This window comes from Cucurbita pepo, chromosome 18 (genome assembly GCF_057944985.1).
Source record: "Cucurbita pepo subsp. pepo isolate OVF chromosome 18, ASM5794498v1, whole genome shotgun sequence".
In the NCBI taxonomy this organism is placed as follows: domain Eukaryota; kingdom Viridiplantae; phylum Streptophyta; class Magnoliopsida; order Cucurbitales; family Cucurbitaceae; genus Cucurbita; species Cucurbita pepo.
The window spans coordinates 7,096,715-7,114,730 of record NC_141815.1 but is presented as its reverse complement, the minus strand read 5'-3'; the positions used below and the strand labels follow the sequence as shown (position 1 = coordinate 7,114,730).

At 35.0% G+C, this 18,016-nt stretch overlaps 2 protein-coding genes across 2 annotated transcripts; both read left to right on the top strand.

Moving 5' to 3' along the window:
• Positions 1 to 168: 168 nt before the first annotated feature.
• EIL2 (ETHYLENE-INSENSITIVE3-like 2) lies at positions 169 to 3,405 on the top strand. Its single transcript, XM_023660020.2, has 2 exons — positions 169 to 525; positions 1,101 to 3,405. Exon 2 carries the CDS (start codon positions 1,185 to 1,187, stop codon positions 3,045 to 3,047), a length of 1,863 nt encoding a protein of 620 aa, XP_023515788.2. The 5' UTR covers positions 169 to 525; positions 1,101 to 1,184; the 3' UTR covers positions 3,048 to 3,405.
• Positions 3,406 to 11,440: 8,035 nt separating this feature from the next.
• Positions 11,441 to 15,949, top strand: LOC111779594 (zinc finger (MYND type) family protein / programmed cell death 2 C-terminal domain-containing protein). Its single transcript, XM_023659668.2, has 11 exons — positions 11,441 to 11,681; positions 12,090 to 12,338; positions 12,524 to 12,607; positions 12,953 to 13,086; positions 13,181 to 13,278; positions 13,395 to 13,483; positions 13,600 to 13,711; positions 14,499 to 14,653; positions 14,950 to 15,020; positions 15,401 to 15,515; positions 15,666 to 15,949. The coding sequence occupies exons 2-11, from the start codon at positions 12,099 to 12,101 to the stop codon at positions 15,831 to 15,833; spliced, it is 1,266 nt and encodes a 421-aa protein (XP_023515436.2). The 5' UTR covers positions 11,441 to 11,681; positions 12,090 to 12,098; the 3' UTR covers positions 15,834 to 15,949.
• Positions 15,950 to 18,016: the final 2,067 nt, after the last annotated feature.

The window sequence follows — 18,016 nt, the reverse complement described above, 5'->3', positions numbered from 1 at the left end:
ATAAAAATATTTAAATTTCTATTATAAAAATATTTGTAAAATTTTATAATTAAAACAAAATTAAAAAAAAAAATAGAGAAAAATGGTTGAAAATTGAAAAATTAAATATTTAATAAATAATAAAATAGAAATTTGTGTTTATCCAACGCTCTGGATCTTCCTTCTTGCTTTCCGCCATGTGCAACTCTCCAAAGCTCTCAGAGGTTTTCGACATGTAAATGGAAAAGAAACGCTTTCTCTCTCTTCTTTCTCTCTCCTCTGGATTTCGGGGGTTTCTTCTTTTCTCCCTTCAAAAGTACAGTCCCCACCATCGCCATTTTCACCAATGACCTCTCACCTTTCACAGTCACCAAGGGACCGACCGACTCTTCTTTTTTTATCTCACATGAAACTTCAAACCCTTCCCCCCCTTCCCCCAACTTTTCTTTATTAGATTAGATTATCTTCCTTTTTCTCTCTGATTACTCGGTTTCTTCCTCCTGGATTGACTTCCAGTTCTAATCTCTCTCTTGTTCTTCACTTCAGGTTGTTTTTGTTCTTTGTTTAATCGTTTACTCCTTTTTTTCTTTGAGTAATTTCACGGGTGTTTTTGATGGTTTTGTGAGTTGGATTTTGTTTGTAGATCTGAATCTGTTTGATTTTGCTTTGAAATTTGATTTTGGGGTTTTTTTGGAGGATGATCGGTTGTGATGTTCTGTTTTCTTTTTTTGAAGATATGTGTTCGTTTTCAGGTTGGAGATGAGATCTGATTGTTGATTTTGTGATTACTTTGTGTTGAAGCGTTTGATTCTGATTTGATGTTTAATGCTCCGATTCTTTTGTGTTTTGATTCTGAGTTTAATTTCTGTGTAGAACGAATTAAGAACAGCTTGAAGAAATTGTTCTGTCTCCTGTTTGATCTTCTTTATTTGGTTGAACTTTGCATGTAATAAGAATATTTAGAAAGAACAAGGAATTCTCTTAGTTTTTGAGGAACTTTTAGAGGGAATAAATGGTGTTCTTCGTTATATGTATTGATTCGTGGCTGCGATTTTTTCGATTCAGAATGAAATGAATGTCTCTTTATTAATTCTGAGTCTGACTGAAATTTATTTGCATAGGTGAGGAAGCACAGTGAATTTTAGTAGGATTTGTTTATTGTTTTTGGTGTAAATCTGAGTTTGGTGAATACCCTTTTCGGGTTAATGATGATGATGTTCAATGAGATGGGATTTTGTGACGATATGGATTTCCTTTCGGCTCCGATTGTGGATGGAGATGTCGTAGCTCGACCAGCTGATCCTGAAGTTGTGGTGGAAGATGATTATTCTGATGAAGAGATCGATGTCGATGAGCTTGAGAGGAGGATGTGGAGGGACAAGATGCGTCTCAAACGTCTTAAAGAGCAAAGTAAGGTTAAGGAAGGGATCGATATCGCGAAGCAGCGACAGTCTCAAGACCAGGCTAGGAGGAAGAAGATGTCGAGGGCTCATGATGGGATCTTGAAGTACATGTTGAAGATTATGGAAGTTTGTAATGCTCAAGGTTTTGTATATGGAATAATTCCAGAGAAGGGAAAGCCAGTAACCGGGGCATCGGATAATCTGCGTGAATGGTGGAAAGACAAGGTTAGATTTGATAGAAACGGACCGGCTGCCATAGCTAAGTACCAGGCTGACAATGCGATTCCCGGACGAAACGATGGGTGTAATTCGATCGGTCCAACCCCGCATACCTTGCAGGAACTTCAGGATACGACCCTTGGATCTCTTTTATCAGCTTTGATGCAGCACTGTGACCCTCCTCAAAGAAGATTTCCATTGGAGAAAGGCGTTCCTCCACCGTGGTGGCCTACTGGAGTCGAGGAATGGTGGCCTCAGCTCGGGTTGTCGAAGGACCAAGGTCCTCCACCTTACAAAAAGCCCCACGACTTGAAAAAAGCGTGGAAAGTTGGTGTTTTGACTGCTGTAATCAAGCATATGTCCCCTGATATCGCCAAGATCCGAAAACTTGTTAGACAGTCGAAGTGTTTGCAGGACAAGATGACTGCCAAGGAGAGTGCTACATGGCTTGCTATTATCAACCAGGAGGAGGTCTTGGCTCGGGAGCTTTATCCCAATTCTTGCCCGCCTTTGTCTTCCGGTGGGGGTAGTGGATCGTTGGTCATTAACGATTGCAGCGAGTACGATGTAGAAGGCGCTGAGGAGGAACCGAGCTTTGATGTTCAAGATCGTAAACCTGATAACCATAGCTCATTCAACTTGGGAATGGAGAGAACGAGAGAACGGGTGCCCCTTCGACAACCACCGTATGCAATCGAAGGAGAGGTTTCTACAAACTTAGATTTTATGCGAAAGAGGAAACCGACCAGCGATCTGAACATGATGATGGATCAGAAGATCTATACTTGTGAGTTCCTCCAGTGTCCTTATAGCGAGCTTCGTCTCGGGTTCAACGACAGGACGTCTAGAGACAACCATCAGTTGTCCTGTCCATATAGAACTTCTTCAGAATTCAATGGCTCAAGTTTTCATGTCAATGAGGTTAAACCAGTTATCTTCCCTCAGTCATTCGCCCCGCCCAAGTCAGCTCCACCCCCAGTTCGCTCGGTTCCATCGTCCTTCGACCTGTCCACTTTAGGCGTTCCAGAAGACGACCAAAAGATGATCAGGGAGCTCATGTCGATCTACGACACCAACATCCAAGGAAACAAAAGCAACGTAAACACCGGTAACAGCGCTATCACGGAGAACCAAAATCTTCCTCAGTTAAAGATCCAACCTCAACAAGACGAATACTTTCGCAATCAAGGTATAATGATGGACGGAAACTTCTTCGAGGGATCGAACGTTTCTAGCAGCCAATTCAACCAGTTTAAGCCAATGAATTCACCTTTCGAAAACAACCACCACGAGCACAACAATAACAACGACAACAACAACAACTTCCACATGATGTTTGGCTCTCCATTCGATTTGTCGACCTTCGACTACAAAGAAGAAGTTCCCGGTGCAGCAGCCATCGATACACTGTCGAAACAGCAGGATATTCCATTATGGTATCATTGAGCCTGATCTCAATTTGATGCTTTACCGACGCATTCTTTCCATCGAAAGCAGCAGCAACCGCTGCAGCAGTGAAATTCATAGCAGGTACTTTTACGGTTCGAGTCTCTCTCTCGATCTCTCTGTTATGGGGTTTGCCTAACTTGGTGAAACTGTGTTTATCTGAATAGAAATGTGATTAGCTTGTAGAATATATCATTAAGGTCATCATGTAATGTAAGTCTAAGTTTCTCCATTAGACTGATAATAAGTGGAGAGAATCCTTCGTATGAACTTCTAGTATTACTGCTACTGCTTGCTCTGCTGCCCTGTTGTTGATTACATGTCCAAATGATTGTCTATATGAATAACTATTACAACATCTTCGTCTTCCCTTCTGTCTTCTCTTCATTTTAGTGGTTGCATAATGAAAGTTATAGAGACCATAGAGTTGTTGGAGGGTTCAATCTGTGTTGGCTTGGTTTGAATGTCAAACCCGACAGCTAAACGGGTGCCCGTTCGATGACGATTTTTAGTCTTTTGTCTTGTTGTCTTCAAGAAACTAAATGACACGGATTGAATGTCTGTCTTATTGCATAGCCACACTTAGGGACGGTTTAGAATGCCTTTCAATGTTCTTAAATGTTTAAACGCTTAGAAAGACGTTTCAAGCATACCCTTTTACACCTGATTGTGTTAAACGGGATGAACCCAGTTTAGAATACTTTGTTTTTGTTTTTCCCTCAAATGGCACGAGTTGAATGTATGCCTTGTTGCATAACCACACTTCAGGTCGGTTTAAGCACTTAGAAAATCGTTTCAAGCACTCTTTTATATCTGCTTGTGTTAAACGAGAAGAACTCGGTTTAGAATGCTTTTTTCTTGTTTTCTAAATGTCACCTTAGTACATAAACACACTTCAGGTCTGTTTGGGACGTCTTCTTAAGATTTAAAAAGCACTTTTTGAAAGTTGTTCTTTTTAAGCACTTAAAAAGTCGTTTCAAGCTGACCTCTTTACACCTGTTCGTGTTAAACAGGAAGAATTCGGTTTAGAATGCTTTATTTTTGTTTTTCTCTCAAATGACACAAGTTGAACGTCACCTTAGTACATAAACACACTTCTGGTCAGTCTGAGATGTCTTCGATCAGGAAGAACTCGATCTAGAGTGCTTTGGTTTTGTTTCTCTCAAATGACACGGGTTGAACGTCACCTTAGTACATAAACACACTTCAGGTCAGTCTCAAATGCCTTCCTAAGATTTAAAGAACACTCTTTTACCGAACGGGATGAACCCGAGTGGTTGGATTTGAGTGCAAGGTGGTGTGAAGCTTATCTATTGTCAGGGGTTGGGAAAGAGACAAGGCCATAAGTATGGGAGGTAGGGCTTACTTTGTTGCTATGGTTGGTTTGGTGATGGTGGCCGGTGGGGGCTCCTCCAACAATTGTCCTTTCATGTCGGCGCTCAATGTTTCAAACCACTTCTTTAGCCACGCCTCTCTGTTTTTTCTTAAATTATAAATTATTCGAGTAACAAACATGTCTGATTGGTTCTTAAACTTTGTCAACTTCTCCCTACTCAAGATTATATACTGTGAGTCGTTGTTATTTCTCTCTTGCTTGCTTATATAACGTATCTTTTAAAAATCTCTCCTCGTTTTCTAAAACCTTCTCTTAAAACCGAAGTCAGAGGCTCGAGTATACGTCGCTTGGTCGTAGGCGACGCAAGAACGAATTGGCTTAGCTCACTTGTCGTTGGAAAGTGAGTGCCGCACAATCGTAAGTCCGCTGCCATCAAAAGTGCGATTGTGACCTAAAATTTCAATTTTGTACTCGTAAGTTGGATTTTTTTTAATAATTAAAAATTAAGAAATTTATTAGATATTTTTTTTAAAGTTCGAAGATCCATTTAGCACAAAATTGAAAGTTTAAAGTTTAGAGACTTATTAAACATTTTTTAAAAAATTAAAAGTTTAAATTTTAATATATATATATATATCTCGTTAAAATCTAAAATTTTGCTGTCTTTTAAAAATATTTATGGGTTTGCCTCAACGTGTCATGAATTAAATGTAAAGAAGAGTGTAAGTCTTAATCGAACATCTGAAATAAAGTTTTAAACTCGTTTTCTTTTAAAGTAAAAATTCAAACGTTAGGTCTACATTTAGGTATGTGTTGATTATTACTCCAAATTTATATACATCACGTCACATGGTCTACTTAAACCACACGTAAGGTCAAATTTTTTTTAGGAGAACTCATCAGTAGGTCATAGTTACGGATTGACACTCAATCTAACAACGAACTTACCAGGCCAAAACCTTCGTGAGATCCGACATCAATCAAAGAGAATAACAAAATATTCCTTATGAACGTGTGGAAACATCTCCTTAACAGACGCGTTTTAAAACTATGAGGCAGACGACGACACGTAACGGGCCAAAGTGGACAATATCTACTCGCGGTAGGCTTAGACCGTTATAAATGGCATCATAGCCAGATTCCGAACGATTTAACCCCGATCGAGATTAACTCTATGTCTAAGAAATGGTTAGCAAAAATGAATGGCATTGGAATTGAAAGATTAATAATTTTGATTAGAATAGGTCCAAATGAATGGGTGGTTGTGATCATGAAATGGCATTGGAATTGGAGACAGCTACTTGAAGGGCTTCTTCTGCTAATAATGGACACTCACCCTATCCCAAAAACTCTGGCCATACCCTACTCTTGTGGGTTCCCTTCATTTTGCAATTAAGTCCTTCTAATTTTGCCATTTTGCAATTATACCCTTCTTTTCTCGGTTATATGTCATCGATCGGTAATAAATTGTATGGTCGGTGAACGTTAGAAGTGTTTATATGACTCGATAACTTGATCAACCGGATCTACTCAGCTCAGACCATAAAGGTTGAGTTTGGTTGAATTTTTTACAGGTTGATTTTTTTTTTTTTTTTTTTTTTTTTTTTTTTTTTTTTTTTTTATCAACCCGGCTAATTTGAAAATAGGATTACAATCTTACTCTAGTTTTAAAAATATTAGGAATATTTAACGTTTGCTGCAGATGTTAGAGATGCACTTATATGAACCACGACCAACGAATTTTCATACTTCAAGGTCTAATTACAAGGACGAGAGCCAAGAAGTTATAACAAATATTGTACACTTCTATTCAAGCTACAGTGAGCTCATGAAAGGAAATTCTAGAAGACGTTGAAGACCTCACTTATATGTTGTGCAAAGTTGAGCTTTAAGAAAGAGATGCATTGTAACGTTATCATAAACTAGCCATTTTAATAGGGAGGTTATGGTATTTCTCATTTACTGGTCAATTTAATTTGAGAGTTATGTGTCACGTAGGGGTTGTAAATATTTAAATTATAATTAAATAGTGCAATGAATGCAATGTGCTTATTAGTCATCCTTGGATGAGTTCCATAAATTTAGCTGAGTTCATTAAATGCAACTTAAAGTGCATTTAATGCATTTGTTTAACTTTGCACTACATATAAGAGATGTCTCCAACGTCTTTTAGAATTTCTTTTGATGAACTCACCATAGCTTGAATATAAGTGTACAAGGTTTGTTGTAGTTTCTTGGCTCTCGTCCTTCTAATTAGACTTTGAGATATGGAAATTTCTTGGTCGTGATTCATATCATGCGCTCAATACGTAAAATATTTGATATTTAAATTTTATAAAATTTTTGTTATTAATGTAATATGTATTTTGAATAAATATATTTTTTAAAAAAATCTCGAGTCACCAACCCAATCGACCCGAATTTTTTAGAGGGTTAGATTGTTAACTCTATTCAAGTTTCTCGAGTCACCAACCCAACCGACCCGAAATTTTTAGCTGGTTCAAAAGATTTTTCCAACCCAACCCATGTAGACTAAATTTTTAGTCGTTTGACAGCTCAATTAAGCATCTCGTCCGAAATAAACCCTAAAGTAAGAAAAGATAGTTCGAAATGACATGATACAACGAGACAACTACGCAACATTTGACTTCATTAAAAAAAAAAAAAAAATCAACCTTCTAGAAATCATTAATTTTTTAAATATAAATTCACTCGAATTCTAATCATCGAATAAATGGACAAAAAAAAAATTACTAAATTGATTTAATAGAAATTAACAATAATAATAATAATTTTTATACAATTGATACGAACCACGACCAAAGAATTTTCATACTTCAAGGTCCAATTACAACAACGAGAGACAATAAGCTACAACAAACCTTGTACACTTATATTCAAGCTATGGTGAGCTCATCAAAAGAAATTCTAAAAGACGTTGGAGACCTTTCTTTATATGTTGTGCAAAGTTGAGCTAAAGAGATGCATTAAATGCACTTTAATAGCATTTAATGAACTCAGCTAAATCTATGAAACTAGTCCAAGAATGACTAATAAGCACATTTCATTTATTGCACTATTTAATTATAATTTAAATATAAATATTTGTTTGTTATATGTAAGTTAGTTTTTAATATAAGAGTTAAAAGACTATATTGTAACCCACATAGGACAAACAAATATTTAAATTATAATTAAATAGTACAATGAATGAAATGTTTTTATTAGTCGTCCTAGCTCCATAAACTTTGGTTGAGTTCATTAAATGCCATTTAAAATGCATTTAATGCATCTCTTTCTTAAAGCTCAACTTTGCACAACATATAATAAAGGTCTCCAACGTCTTCTAGAATTTTCTTTGATGAGCTCACCTTGAATATAAGTGTACAAAGTTTGTTGTAGCTTTTTAGCTCTCGTCTCTGTAATTGGACCTTGAGGTATGAAAATTCCTTGCTCGTGGTTCATATCAACAATATTTAACAATTAAGATAAAAAAAATATATATTATCTAGAAACATAGGAAAACAAATGCATTTATGGGACAATGCTAAAATCATATATAATCCAATATTAAAAATAAAAAATATAAAGAAAATATCATGACATTATTAGAAAATAGAAATTAAAAAAAAAAGAAAAAAAAAAGCTAAATCTTTTTTAAAAAGTAATTATAAAAAGCAAATCCAAAAAAATCAATTTTGTAAGATTTTGTGCAGAAAAAGTAGATTTTTTTCTTTTTTGGAATAAAAAAAAAAAGCATGGTCAAAATTGCACTAACAACAGTTGACTCAACTACAATATTCACATCCACTTAAAACCAAAAATAAATAAATAAATAAAATTTTAATTTTATTTATTATTATTATTATTATTATTATTTTATATCCAACGACCCACCTACTAATTTCGGGTTGAGGTGTCGGGTTTTTTTTTAATTATTTAAAAAAATATATATATCCGAAATATATGTTACATTAATAACTAAAATTTTATAAAATTCAAATATCAAATATTTACAAGTCATCTGCATCACTAACATTAATTTTATACGTCAAATATTCTTTAATGTTCGTAATAATTTTTAAAGTAGAGTAAAGTTAGATTGTAACTCTATTTTCGAGTTGATCGGGTTGATCTGATTAGGAAAATGTCAACTTGTAAATCGATTCAAATTTTTTATTTTTTTAAAATTTAATATGACTTAACGGATAAAAAAATATAACCCAACTTACTGTTTATGATCTGGATTAGATAGTTCAAGTTGATTAAGTTCGGATTTAAATATAGGTCATATGACTTTAGAAATACATTTATATATTTTTTATGAACTATATAATATATAACATAAAGTTTGTTGTGTTCAATGATTTTCTTGATATTTTTGGGATAATAATGTTTGGGTACTTCTAATATAAATATTTAAACTAAGGTTCGTATTTAATCATTATAAATTATTATTAAATACGAACCTTAGTTTAAATATTTATATTAGAAGTATAAATATTTAAACTAAGGTTAGTATTTAATAATAATTTATAATGATTTACATGGGAATTAAAAAAATAAAATAAAAGTGGATAATTTAAAAAGTCAAAGGAAAGTTTGACCACAACAAACTTTGTATAATATGTTTAGAATGGATGATTCTTTTTGACTCTATGGTTAATGTCAACCATAATTTTATTACATCTCGACTCTCCGTATACTAACACGATTTCTTTTAATATGTTCTAAGAAAATTTTTATGAGGTATTAAGTAACGATTCTAGGTTTTATCGATTTAGAGTCGCTACCATATACATGACGTAACTTTTTTTTTATGTAGAAACATTCATTTAAAACGACTTTATAAAATGATGTCATGGACTTATACTTTTAGAAATGGTCTTAAGTAAGGGTGTACATGGTCCGGGTCCAAGTTGGGTTGGGTTGGTTGGATTGGTAACCCAACCCAACATTGTCGTCGAACTCAAGCGTGAGTGTCCTCAAAGAAGCGAAAGTAACACTCTAGCAAACCTATTAATATGGAAAGATTCTTAATATAATTTATATATTTTTATTTGGCTCGGGTTAACCCAAAGGTTTTATTCACGAACCCGAAACCGAATCGATTCAATTTGGGTTCAGAAAAATGAACCCAACCATGCCTGAAATGCTAATCCAACCCAACCCAACTCTTATAGTTCAGGTTGGGTTGGTCTGGGTTGTCGGGTTGAATGTACACCCCTAGTCTTAAGACCCACAAAGGAAATATTCAGTAAATTAGAATAAAACGAAGAAAAATATTAAAAAATAAATGTTTTATACTGATCTAAGTTCTCGAAAATGAATGCAACTACCCTATGCAGGTTTCAAGGTCTTTGATGCGATGTCACCGTCAGCCGTACAAAGGTGTCTTACCTTTACCTGAAAATATAAGAGTAGTACATGACTTGAGTATTTTAAGAAATAATCAGTAAGTGACCCCACTAGTAAGGTCTGGAAATGAAACACATGCAATCATGAATAAGAACTTATCATTTAAAATCATAGTCTCTTAGGTAGTAAGTGGCCCCACTATTAGGGTCGGGAAATGAAAATCATGCAATCATGAATAAGAACTTATCATTTAAAATCATAGTCTCCTAGGTAGCCTATAGTCTAGACAAATTGGATGTGCAGTACTTTTCTACACACGACCTACACAACATGTCAACACAAAATTCCTCAAAGCTAAAAATGGTTAGCGTTGTAGTTTCAGGAGATATTGTCCTCTTCGAGCTTTCTCTGTCGGGTTTTCCCTCAAGGCTTTAAAACGCGTCTGCTAGGGGAAGGTTTCCACACCCTTATAAATGGTGTTTTGTTCTCCTCCCCAACCAATGTGGGACATCACAATGCCCAAAGATGACAATATCTGCTAGCGGTGGATCTAGGCCGTTACAAATGGTATCAGAGCCAAACACCGGACTATGTGTCAGCTTTCTCGCTGTTTCTTGAAGGGGGGTAGACACGAGACGATGTGCCAGTAAGGATGTTGGCCCCAAAGGGGATGGATTTGGTGGTGGTCCCACATTGATTTACTATTCCCTAAAGGGGGTAGACACGAGGCGGTGTGCCAGTAAGGACGCAAAAGGACCCATGTTGTTTATGAGAATAGTCTTCAATGTTAAAAGTTGTTCAAAATCTAGCCGAACGTCATGGTCTTCAAATGTCAAATCTGAATTCCAAATCCTAATTCAATGGGGGACACAGAGTCTTACTAGCTTCATTTTTCTTGAGTAAACTATGAATATATTCAAAATTATATATTTTGTTTTAATATATTATAATAAATGTTTACTCGAGTATTTTCAAGTATAATTTACTTAAATTATCATTCCTAATTCCCTATGTTATTAAATCCTTTTAATATATATATATATATAAAATATTTAATGTTGAAAAATATATGGAAGAATAATAGTAGTGGGCCTGGCCCAAAGGTTTCTTGTCAACATTATACCGGGCGGCCCAATTTAGTGCGAAAGTAAAGTTGGGCCCAATATCGTGTTTATTGGGCTTTAATTCATGAACGATCCATACATCCATATTTACAATTTTATTATATTAATTCATGAATCCTAATTCCAAAAGTTTATTCAAAATCTATTTTTTTTTATTTAATTGAAGAAAACAAAATAATATAAATTAATATATTATTTAAATATAATATTTTTTAAAAATTGAAAAATTAATTTTTGAATAGAAATAATATTTAAATTTAAAATGCGTGATAATATAAATTAATTCATTATCAAAATGCATTAAAGTTAATTTATTATCAGAATATTAATTTTTTTCAAAAAAATTCCCATTTATTTTCATAATTAAAAATTAAATCTGATCTATATGCTTATTTTTTAGAATAAATTAATTTTTTTATTGAGAATAATTAAAATTTAGATGGTATTTTGTATAATTTAATTTAATTATCAGATTTTTTAATTTTTAATTTAATTTAATTTTTTAAATATTTTTTTTTTAAATAATAATAATAATAAATAAATTCAATTAATTTTTGTAAAACCATCCACTGGCTTTCTTCCTAAACCCTACTTCACCTTCAGCCACGCCCTCCCTCTCATTACCAGCAACTGTCACAGTGCTCCGCCGTTCCCGCCGGACGCCTTGTCAGCGGCTGTCATAGTTTCAACCTTCCGACGAAATCGCCGCCGTCCCTCCCTCTCACAGTCTCTCGCTTGAGCAATCAATCAGAGTACTTATCTCTGTTTTGTTTCACTCAGAAGTACAGTGCTTTAACTCACAACCCTCGGCGTCTGGTGAGTTTTTAATTTCGTTTCGTTTTGGTTATTTTCCTTTATTCTATTCACTTGCGAAGATGAAAATCAAGAACAATTTATTTTGGTTGATTTCTTCTTCAATCAATGTTCAACTAGTGTAAATGAAATTATAAAACTAAGAGTGAATCAAGGAATAAGAAGGGAAAAGCGTTTAAGAAGATGAATAAAGCAAAAAACAAGTAGTTTATTGGCTATGCAAATCTTGTTAGAATCGAAATTATTGTAACAATTTTTTGTTATCAACAAGGAAATAGAAAGTAGAACACTAACATTTTGAGTTTGATCGAATGGCAATGGCCGATGAGGCTTCTTGGTTGGTTGATTGATTATCATCTGTTAAACGAAGGTTTGGCTTGTGATTAATGAAATTTGGTGCCTGAGGTTTAGCCCGTCGATATGGATGAAATTGGCAATGGTGCAGTGGAGTCCATGGAAAAACTTAATAGCCTCCGTATCACCTCGTTGGATGACGAGGACATTAATGATGATGAAGAATTGCTAGATGACTCTGACACTGATGATGATGATGAGGATGAAGAATCAGATGAATCAGTGGTTTTGGGTTTTGTCGAGAAACCCGAAAATTCTTGGTCTCTTCTTCCTCATTTATTTCCAAGCAAGGCTGGAGGAGTACCGGTGTGTAAGCACAGTCCATATTCTTCAAATTTCTCTTTTATATATTATATCTTTATCAATTTTCTGCTTGAACTTCAATGTTGTTAGTGATGTGACGATGGACAATGTTTTTTTTGGTCTACTTGTAAGATTGAATTGTACTGAAGCTGGATAGTATTTGATTGCATAAATAATTGGCATCGCAGGCATGGTTGGATCCAGTGAATTTGCCGTCTGGAAGGTCTTGTGTTTGTGATATATGTGGAGAGCCTCTGCAGTTTCTGCTCCAGGTATTTGTTCTAATGATATTTGTTCTCAAACATTTTGGGTGTTTTCTTTTGCTTTCTGCATTGCAGTCTCAATTCTCTAAAAAAAATAGTAATTAGAATAGGAAAGATTTTCTAAGTTTATAGTCCAATGACTCTGCATCTGGGAAAAGTGTAGTAAAATTAATTTATCAAATGTGCAACATGTTGAGGAGTTAATTAGGAAATACCTTGTGTTTATTGTTCAAGGTGTGATTTTTTTTTTCTTTTTTTGAGATCATATAGTTTCGTATTATTTCCGACTATTATTGACGTTTCCTAATGGAATTATAGATTATGATGGTTTGTTCCTGTTCAAAAAATTGTTAGATTTATGCTCCTATTGTGGAGAAGGACTCAACATTTCATCGAACGTTATTTGTGTTTATGTGTCCATCAATGACTTGTCTTCTACGAGATCAACATGAGCAATGGAAAAGCAAGTCTGAGAAGTCATCTCGAAGGTACTGCCAGCTGGTTTTCTTATGATATCCTTCTATTTATTCAGTATCCTACATTTTAAAAATTTCTTTAGTAACTCTGTAATTGTTTTGGTAGTGTGAAAGTTTTCCGTGGCCAATTACCTCGTAGTAATCCCTTTTACTCAAGTGAAGCCCCAAAACATGATGGGACTGACAAACCTTGTGCATCTGGAGGTAGTTTTGATTTATTCTTCTTTCTACTGAAGGCCTAAAAGTACATTTATTCATTAAAGCTCTTTAAAGTTTTGCTGATTTATGAAACATCTCTAACATATTTGATGTTGTTTCAGTTGCACCTTGTAGCTGGTGTGGTACTTGGAAAGGAGATAAAGTTTGTAGCAAGTGTAGAAAAGTACGCTATTGCTCTGAGAAACATCAGGTATCGTATTTGCACCGGGCTGCAAGTACAATTTCTTGTTTTCTGAACTTTTGACAAGTAAAACCAAATTAACTTCTTTGTTCTGATCCTCAAAACTTTATTCTATATAACTTCAGGCTATTCATTGGCGTACTGGGCATAAAACTGATTGCCAAAGAATGTGCATATCTTCTCAGTTGTCAAGTTCTGGACAGATCAACGGTCAATACGAAACAGATATTGAGAAAGGTTGGTAAAGAAAAAAAACTTCTCTAGGGTTATTATTCGTTAGAGAATTAGAAGATTTGTGTTCTTTATTTTATTTTTTTGGATTTGGCCCTTTCCTTGGATGTCCGGTTTCTTTTGCAATCTATGTAGTTTATATATATATATATATATATATATATAGTAGGACTTACCTTAAAAATATTTAATATCGAGTAGAAGCTCTTGGATCAATTGCTTGATTAAGATCAGTGTTGTTGACGCACAACCAGGTGCTCACCTATGGCAACAGGCGAGGCAAGGCAAGGCCTTATCGTCTGCAAGTACCCAGTGCAAGCACCTTCGATGAGGTGCATGCATTTTGCGCCTTTCAGTTGCCGTTCTAGGCAACACAGGCGCTTGCTTTCACTTCTTCAATCATTCTTCAAAATTTATTTATTTTTTTTCTCCAAAATTTCTTCTTCAATCCTTCAATAAAGCAGAAAAGTTAAAGAAAAACCAAGGAAGAAGAATTGAAGAAAAAGAATAGCAGAAGTTAGTTTTAGTTTGAAACTTACATAATTTTGTTGTTATTTTAACCTTTTAGACTCCAAGTATTTTTGTTTATTATTGTCAAAAATATTATTTATTAATCATTTTACTAAGTGCGCCTTTCTTCATTAGGACAATATTTTTTTGTCGCCTCTTGCCATGAGGTGATTAAAGAGGTTGTCATCTTAGAGTGCGCCTTGCACTTTGAAAACACTGCCTAAGATTTGCAGGGGAAGTAACTCTTAAAATTGAACTGATAATTATTTGCTTTTGACGACAGTTTCAAAGAAGCATCTTTGGCCTGAATTTGGGATCATACATGAATACGAGAGTGAGTTCAACATGGAAACATCCCAGGACGATTCCCATGCAAATGCTTTGGTTCGTAGGGATAGGATGGATGACTCGATGAAATCCTTGTTGGCCAATTTTGAGGTATCGATCTTTATGGTATCGTATATCATTTGAAAAGTTAAGTTTTCTTTTGTAGTGGGCTTAGTGCCTCTTTTTGTATCTTTACTTCTTCAAAGTTGTTTAATTATTTTTAAGATTTGAATTCATTTTTGTACTCTCAAGTTGGGTTTCATTGTGGATAGGAGGCCTGTTCTGTAGTCTGTTCTTCTCCTTTTCTTTACTGTTGATTTGTATTCTTCCTTTTATCTATGAAAGTCGGAATTTCATTGAAAGAGGAGTTTTTTGGTGATAAATTTTATGAAATTTTTGGTATACAGGGAGATGATGATAGAAAGTCTTGGGCCTCTTTTCAAGTTCGCTTATCAAAGGCACCTGAACAAGTCTTGAGGTAATATTAATTTTTCAAGTTTTCTTCTTTACCAAGTTATTGAACTTGATCATGTTCAAAGATCCATGGCCAAACGGACTTCGATCATGGGTTTGTGATTACTTTATACGAAAATACCAATCATAAGAGTTGATTAGTTGCTTGATAGTTTTTTAAATTGAGAATGAAGTAAAAAGTTCTCTTGCCCTAGATGCTGTTCGAATCAGGGTACTAAATAAAATTAAAATCTTAGTCATATTAGCATTTTGAGCCTATTCTTACAACTACAAGTGGTGCTATCACACTTGGTGATGATCGAAATGTGCCGTTACATTTTTACTCAAGTTTTTCATCTCAATGTCGAACATGCTATTAATTTCACTAATAAAAATTGAAACCAGATATTGTAGAGATGATGGATCTAAACCTTTATGGCCAATGTCAAGTGGTCGGCCTTCGAAAGCAGATATCCCAAAATGCAGTTACTGTAGCGGTCCCATGTGTTATGAATTCCAGGTACTTTAGGCAACTTGTTTGTATTTACCCCCCCCCCCCCCCCCCCCCCCCCCCCAACACGAAAAAAAGGAAGCTGTTCCTCTCTTGTTTCTGGGTCCACATTATGTTTTTTAGTTTTAAAAGTTGGACACTTTGCTTTGGTGACAACAGATCTTGCCTCAGTTGCTTTATTATTTCGGGGTAAAGAATGACGTGGATTCACTCGACTGGGCGACAATTGTTGTCTATACATGTGAAGCCTCCTGTGAGTCCAGCATAGCATATAAAGAGGAGTTTGCCTGGGTTCAACTCTCTACCCCATCTTCTGTTCCCCAGTAATATTCTTGTCAGTTTTGTTCTTCAGCAATTCTTATTGCCATATGAGTCTGCCTTTTTGTTTACTTACCCAAAGTGTTTCAGAATGTTAAATTATAAGAAATCAATCATTTTGTGCATTTTCTTCTTTTCTGTAATCTATAAACCTTGCTATATCATTATTATCATGTATTTTTCTGACCCTTGTGAAGGAATTTGGATAGAGAAAGGGGAAGCAATGAAGCCAAAAGACCTTTATCAATTGGTTGAAGGTATGCATATGTCTGAGTTTAAGAGAGTGTTACCTAAGAAGTTGAGTTATCTTTTGTGATGTCCCACATGGGTTGGGGAGGAGAACAAACTACCATTTATAAGGGTGTGGAAACCTTCCCCTAGCAGACGCGTTTTAAAACCTTGAGGGGAAGCCCGAAACGGAAAGCCCAAAGAGGACAATATCTGCTAGCGGTGGATCTGTGCCGTTACAAATGGTATTAGAGCCAGACACCAGACGATGTGCCAGCCTTCTCGCTGTTCCCTGAAGGGGGTAGACACGAGGCGGTGTGCCAGTAAGGACACTGGGCCCCAAAGGGGGATGGATTTGGGGGCAGTCCCACATCGATTGGAGGAAGGAAAGAGTGCCAGCGATGACGCTGGCCCCCGAAGGGGGGTGGATTGTGATGTCCCACATGGGTTGGGGAGGAGAACAAACCACTATTTATAAGGGTGTGGAAACCTTTCCCTAGCAGACGCGTTTTAAAGCCTTGAGGGGAAGCCCAAAGAGGATAATATCTGCTAGCGGTGGATCTGGGCCGTTGCATCTTTGTTGTTGATAGGCCTTTTGGTGTTCCTATCAAGCCAAATATGTCCAAATTGGAGCTAAAGATCATTCTTTTCATTCCTAAAAGTGACTGATACATAGAAAGAGAGAGTTTGTGTGTAGTACTTGGGAGAAGATATGGCTCGGTGACTCTTTAAGTCTTCATTAAGAATCAAGAAAGTGAGTGAAATACAAGTTAGTTGGATCTAAAAGTCACAGCTTGTGGAAGGAGCATATAATGTTAAATCTAGTTTTAAAAATACAATTGTGATTCCTAGAGATTGACAATTTCTTGTATCTTAGTCCTTTGTTGGTACTAGTAGATTCCAATAGAGATGCTAGCAAAAACCAAAAGTACTAACCTTGACTGCCTGTCGATTCGAGTTAAAGGCTGTTTGGGTTGGTCGTTTGGTGTAAAGGAACTTTACACCGAACTAAAAACTGAAAGCAAATCAATTGGTTTTTGCTTTGGCTAAGCGGAATTTGTACTAAAAGCAAGTCTGAGAAGTTTGCTTCTTTGTCTATCGAGTTAACAAGTTGGTTTTGGTATATGTTGTAACAGCCCAAGTCCACTATTAGCAGATATTGTCCTTTTTGAATTTTTCCTTTCGGGCTTCTCCCCAAGGTTTTTAAAACGCGTCGGCTAGGGAGAGGTTTTCACACCCTTATAAAGAATGCTTTGTTCTCCTTCCCAACCAATATGGAATCTTGCATGTGTGGTTTGACTAATCCATACTAGCGTTTTTGGTTTTTAGTTAGTTTCTGCCCTCTAAATAGCGAATATTAATTGAAGATTGATTTAAGTTTATAAATATTATTATCTATGAATTTCTAGGTGTAGTTATTCACTTTTCGAGAGATGTTTTAATTACATAATTATTAAACATTTATTTGAGTTTGATTTTCAAATTATTACATAATTATTAGAGTTAATCAAATTCTCATTATTAGATTTGACAAATATGAAACAACCATATTTATTATCATTAATGTATCATAAATTGTTGTCTTTGTTGTTTCTAAAAGTTGCAACTATTTGTTGCTTTCTTATTAAAACTTTCCCTTTTTTGTAACGCTTTTACAACCTCTAAATTAATTGTAAAGTCGTGCTTTTCTAAGATAAGATTTTTTTATAATCGTTTGGAGATTGAATCGAATTTGATATTTAAAGTTTGAAATTTAGTCCTCGTATTTTATTTGTCGAGATCATTGAATTGACGTTGGGAGAGATTTATTTTTTTGGTTCAAAAAAGGATTTTATGACTTTGAAGTCTTTCATTTTATTTTATGGATAAGAAAAGAGTCAATTGTCGTTTTCTCCTAAACCAATCTAACAAAAAAAAAAAAAAAAAAAAAAAAAAAAAAAAAAAATTGTGGTTGAATTGATTAT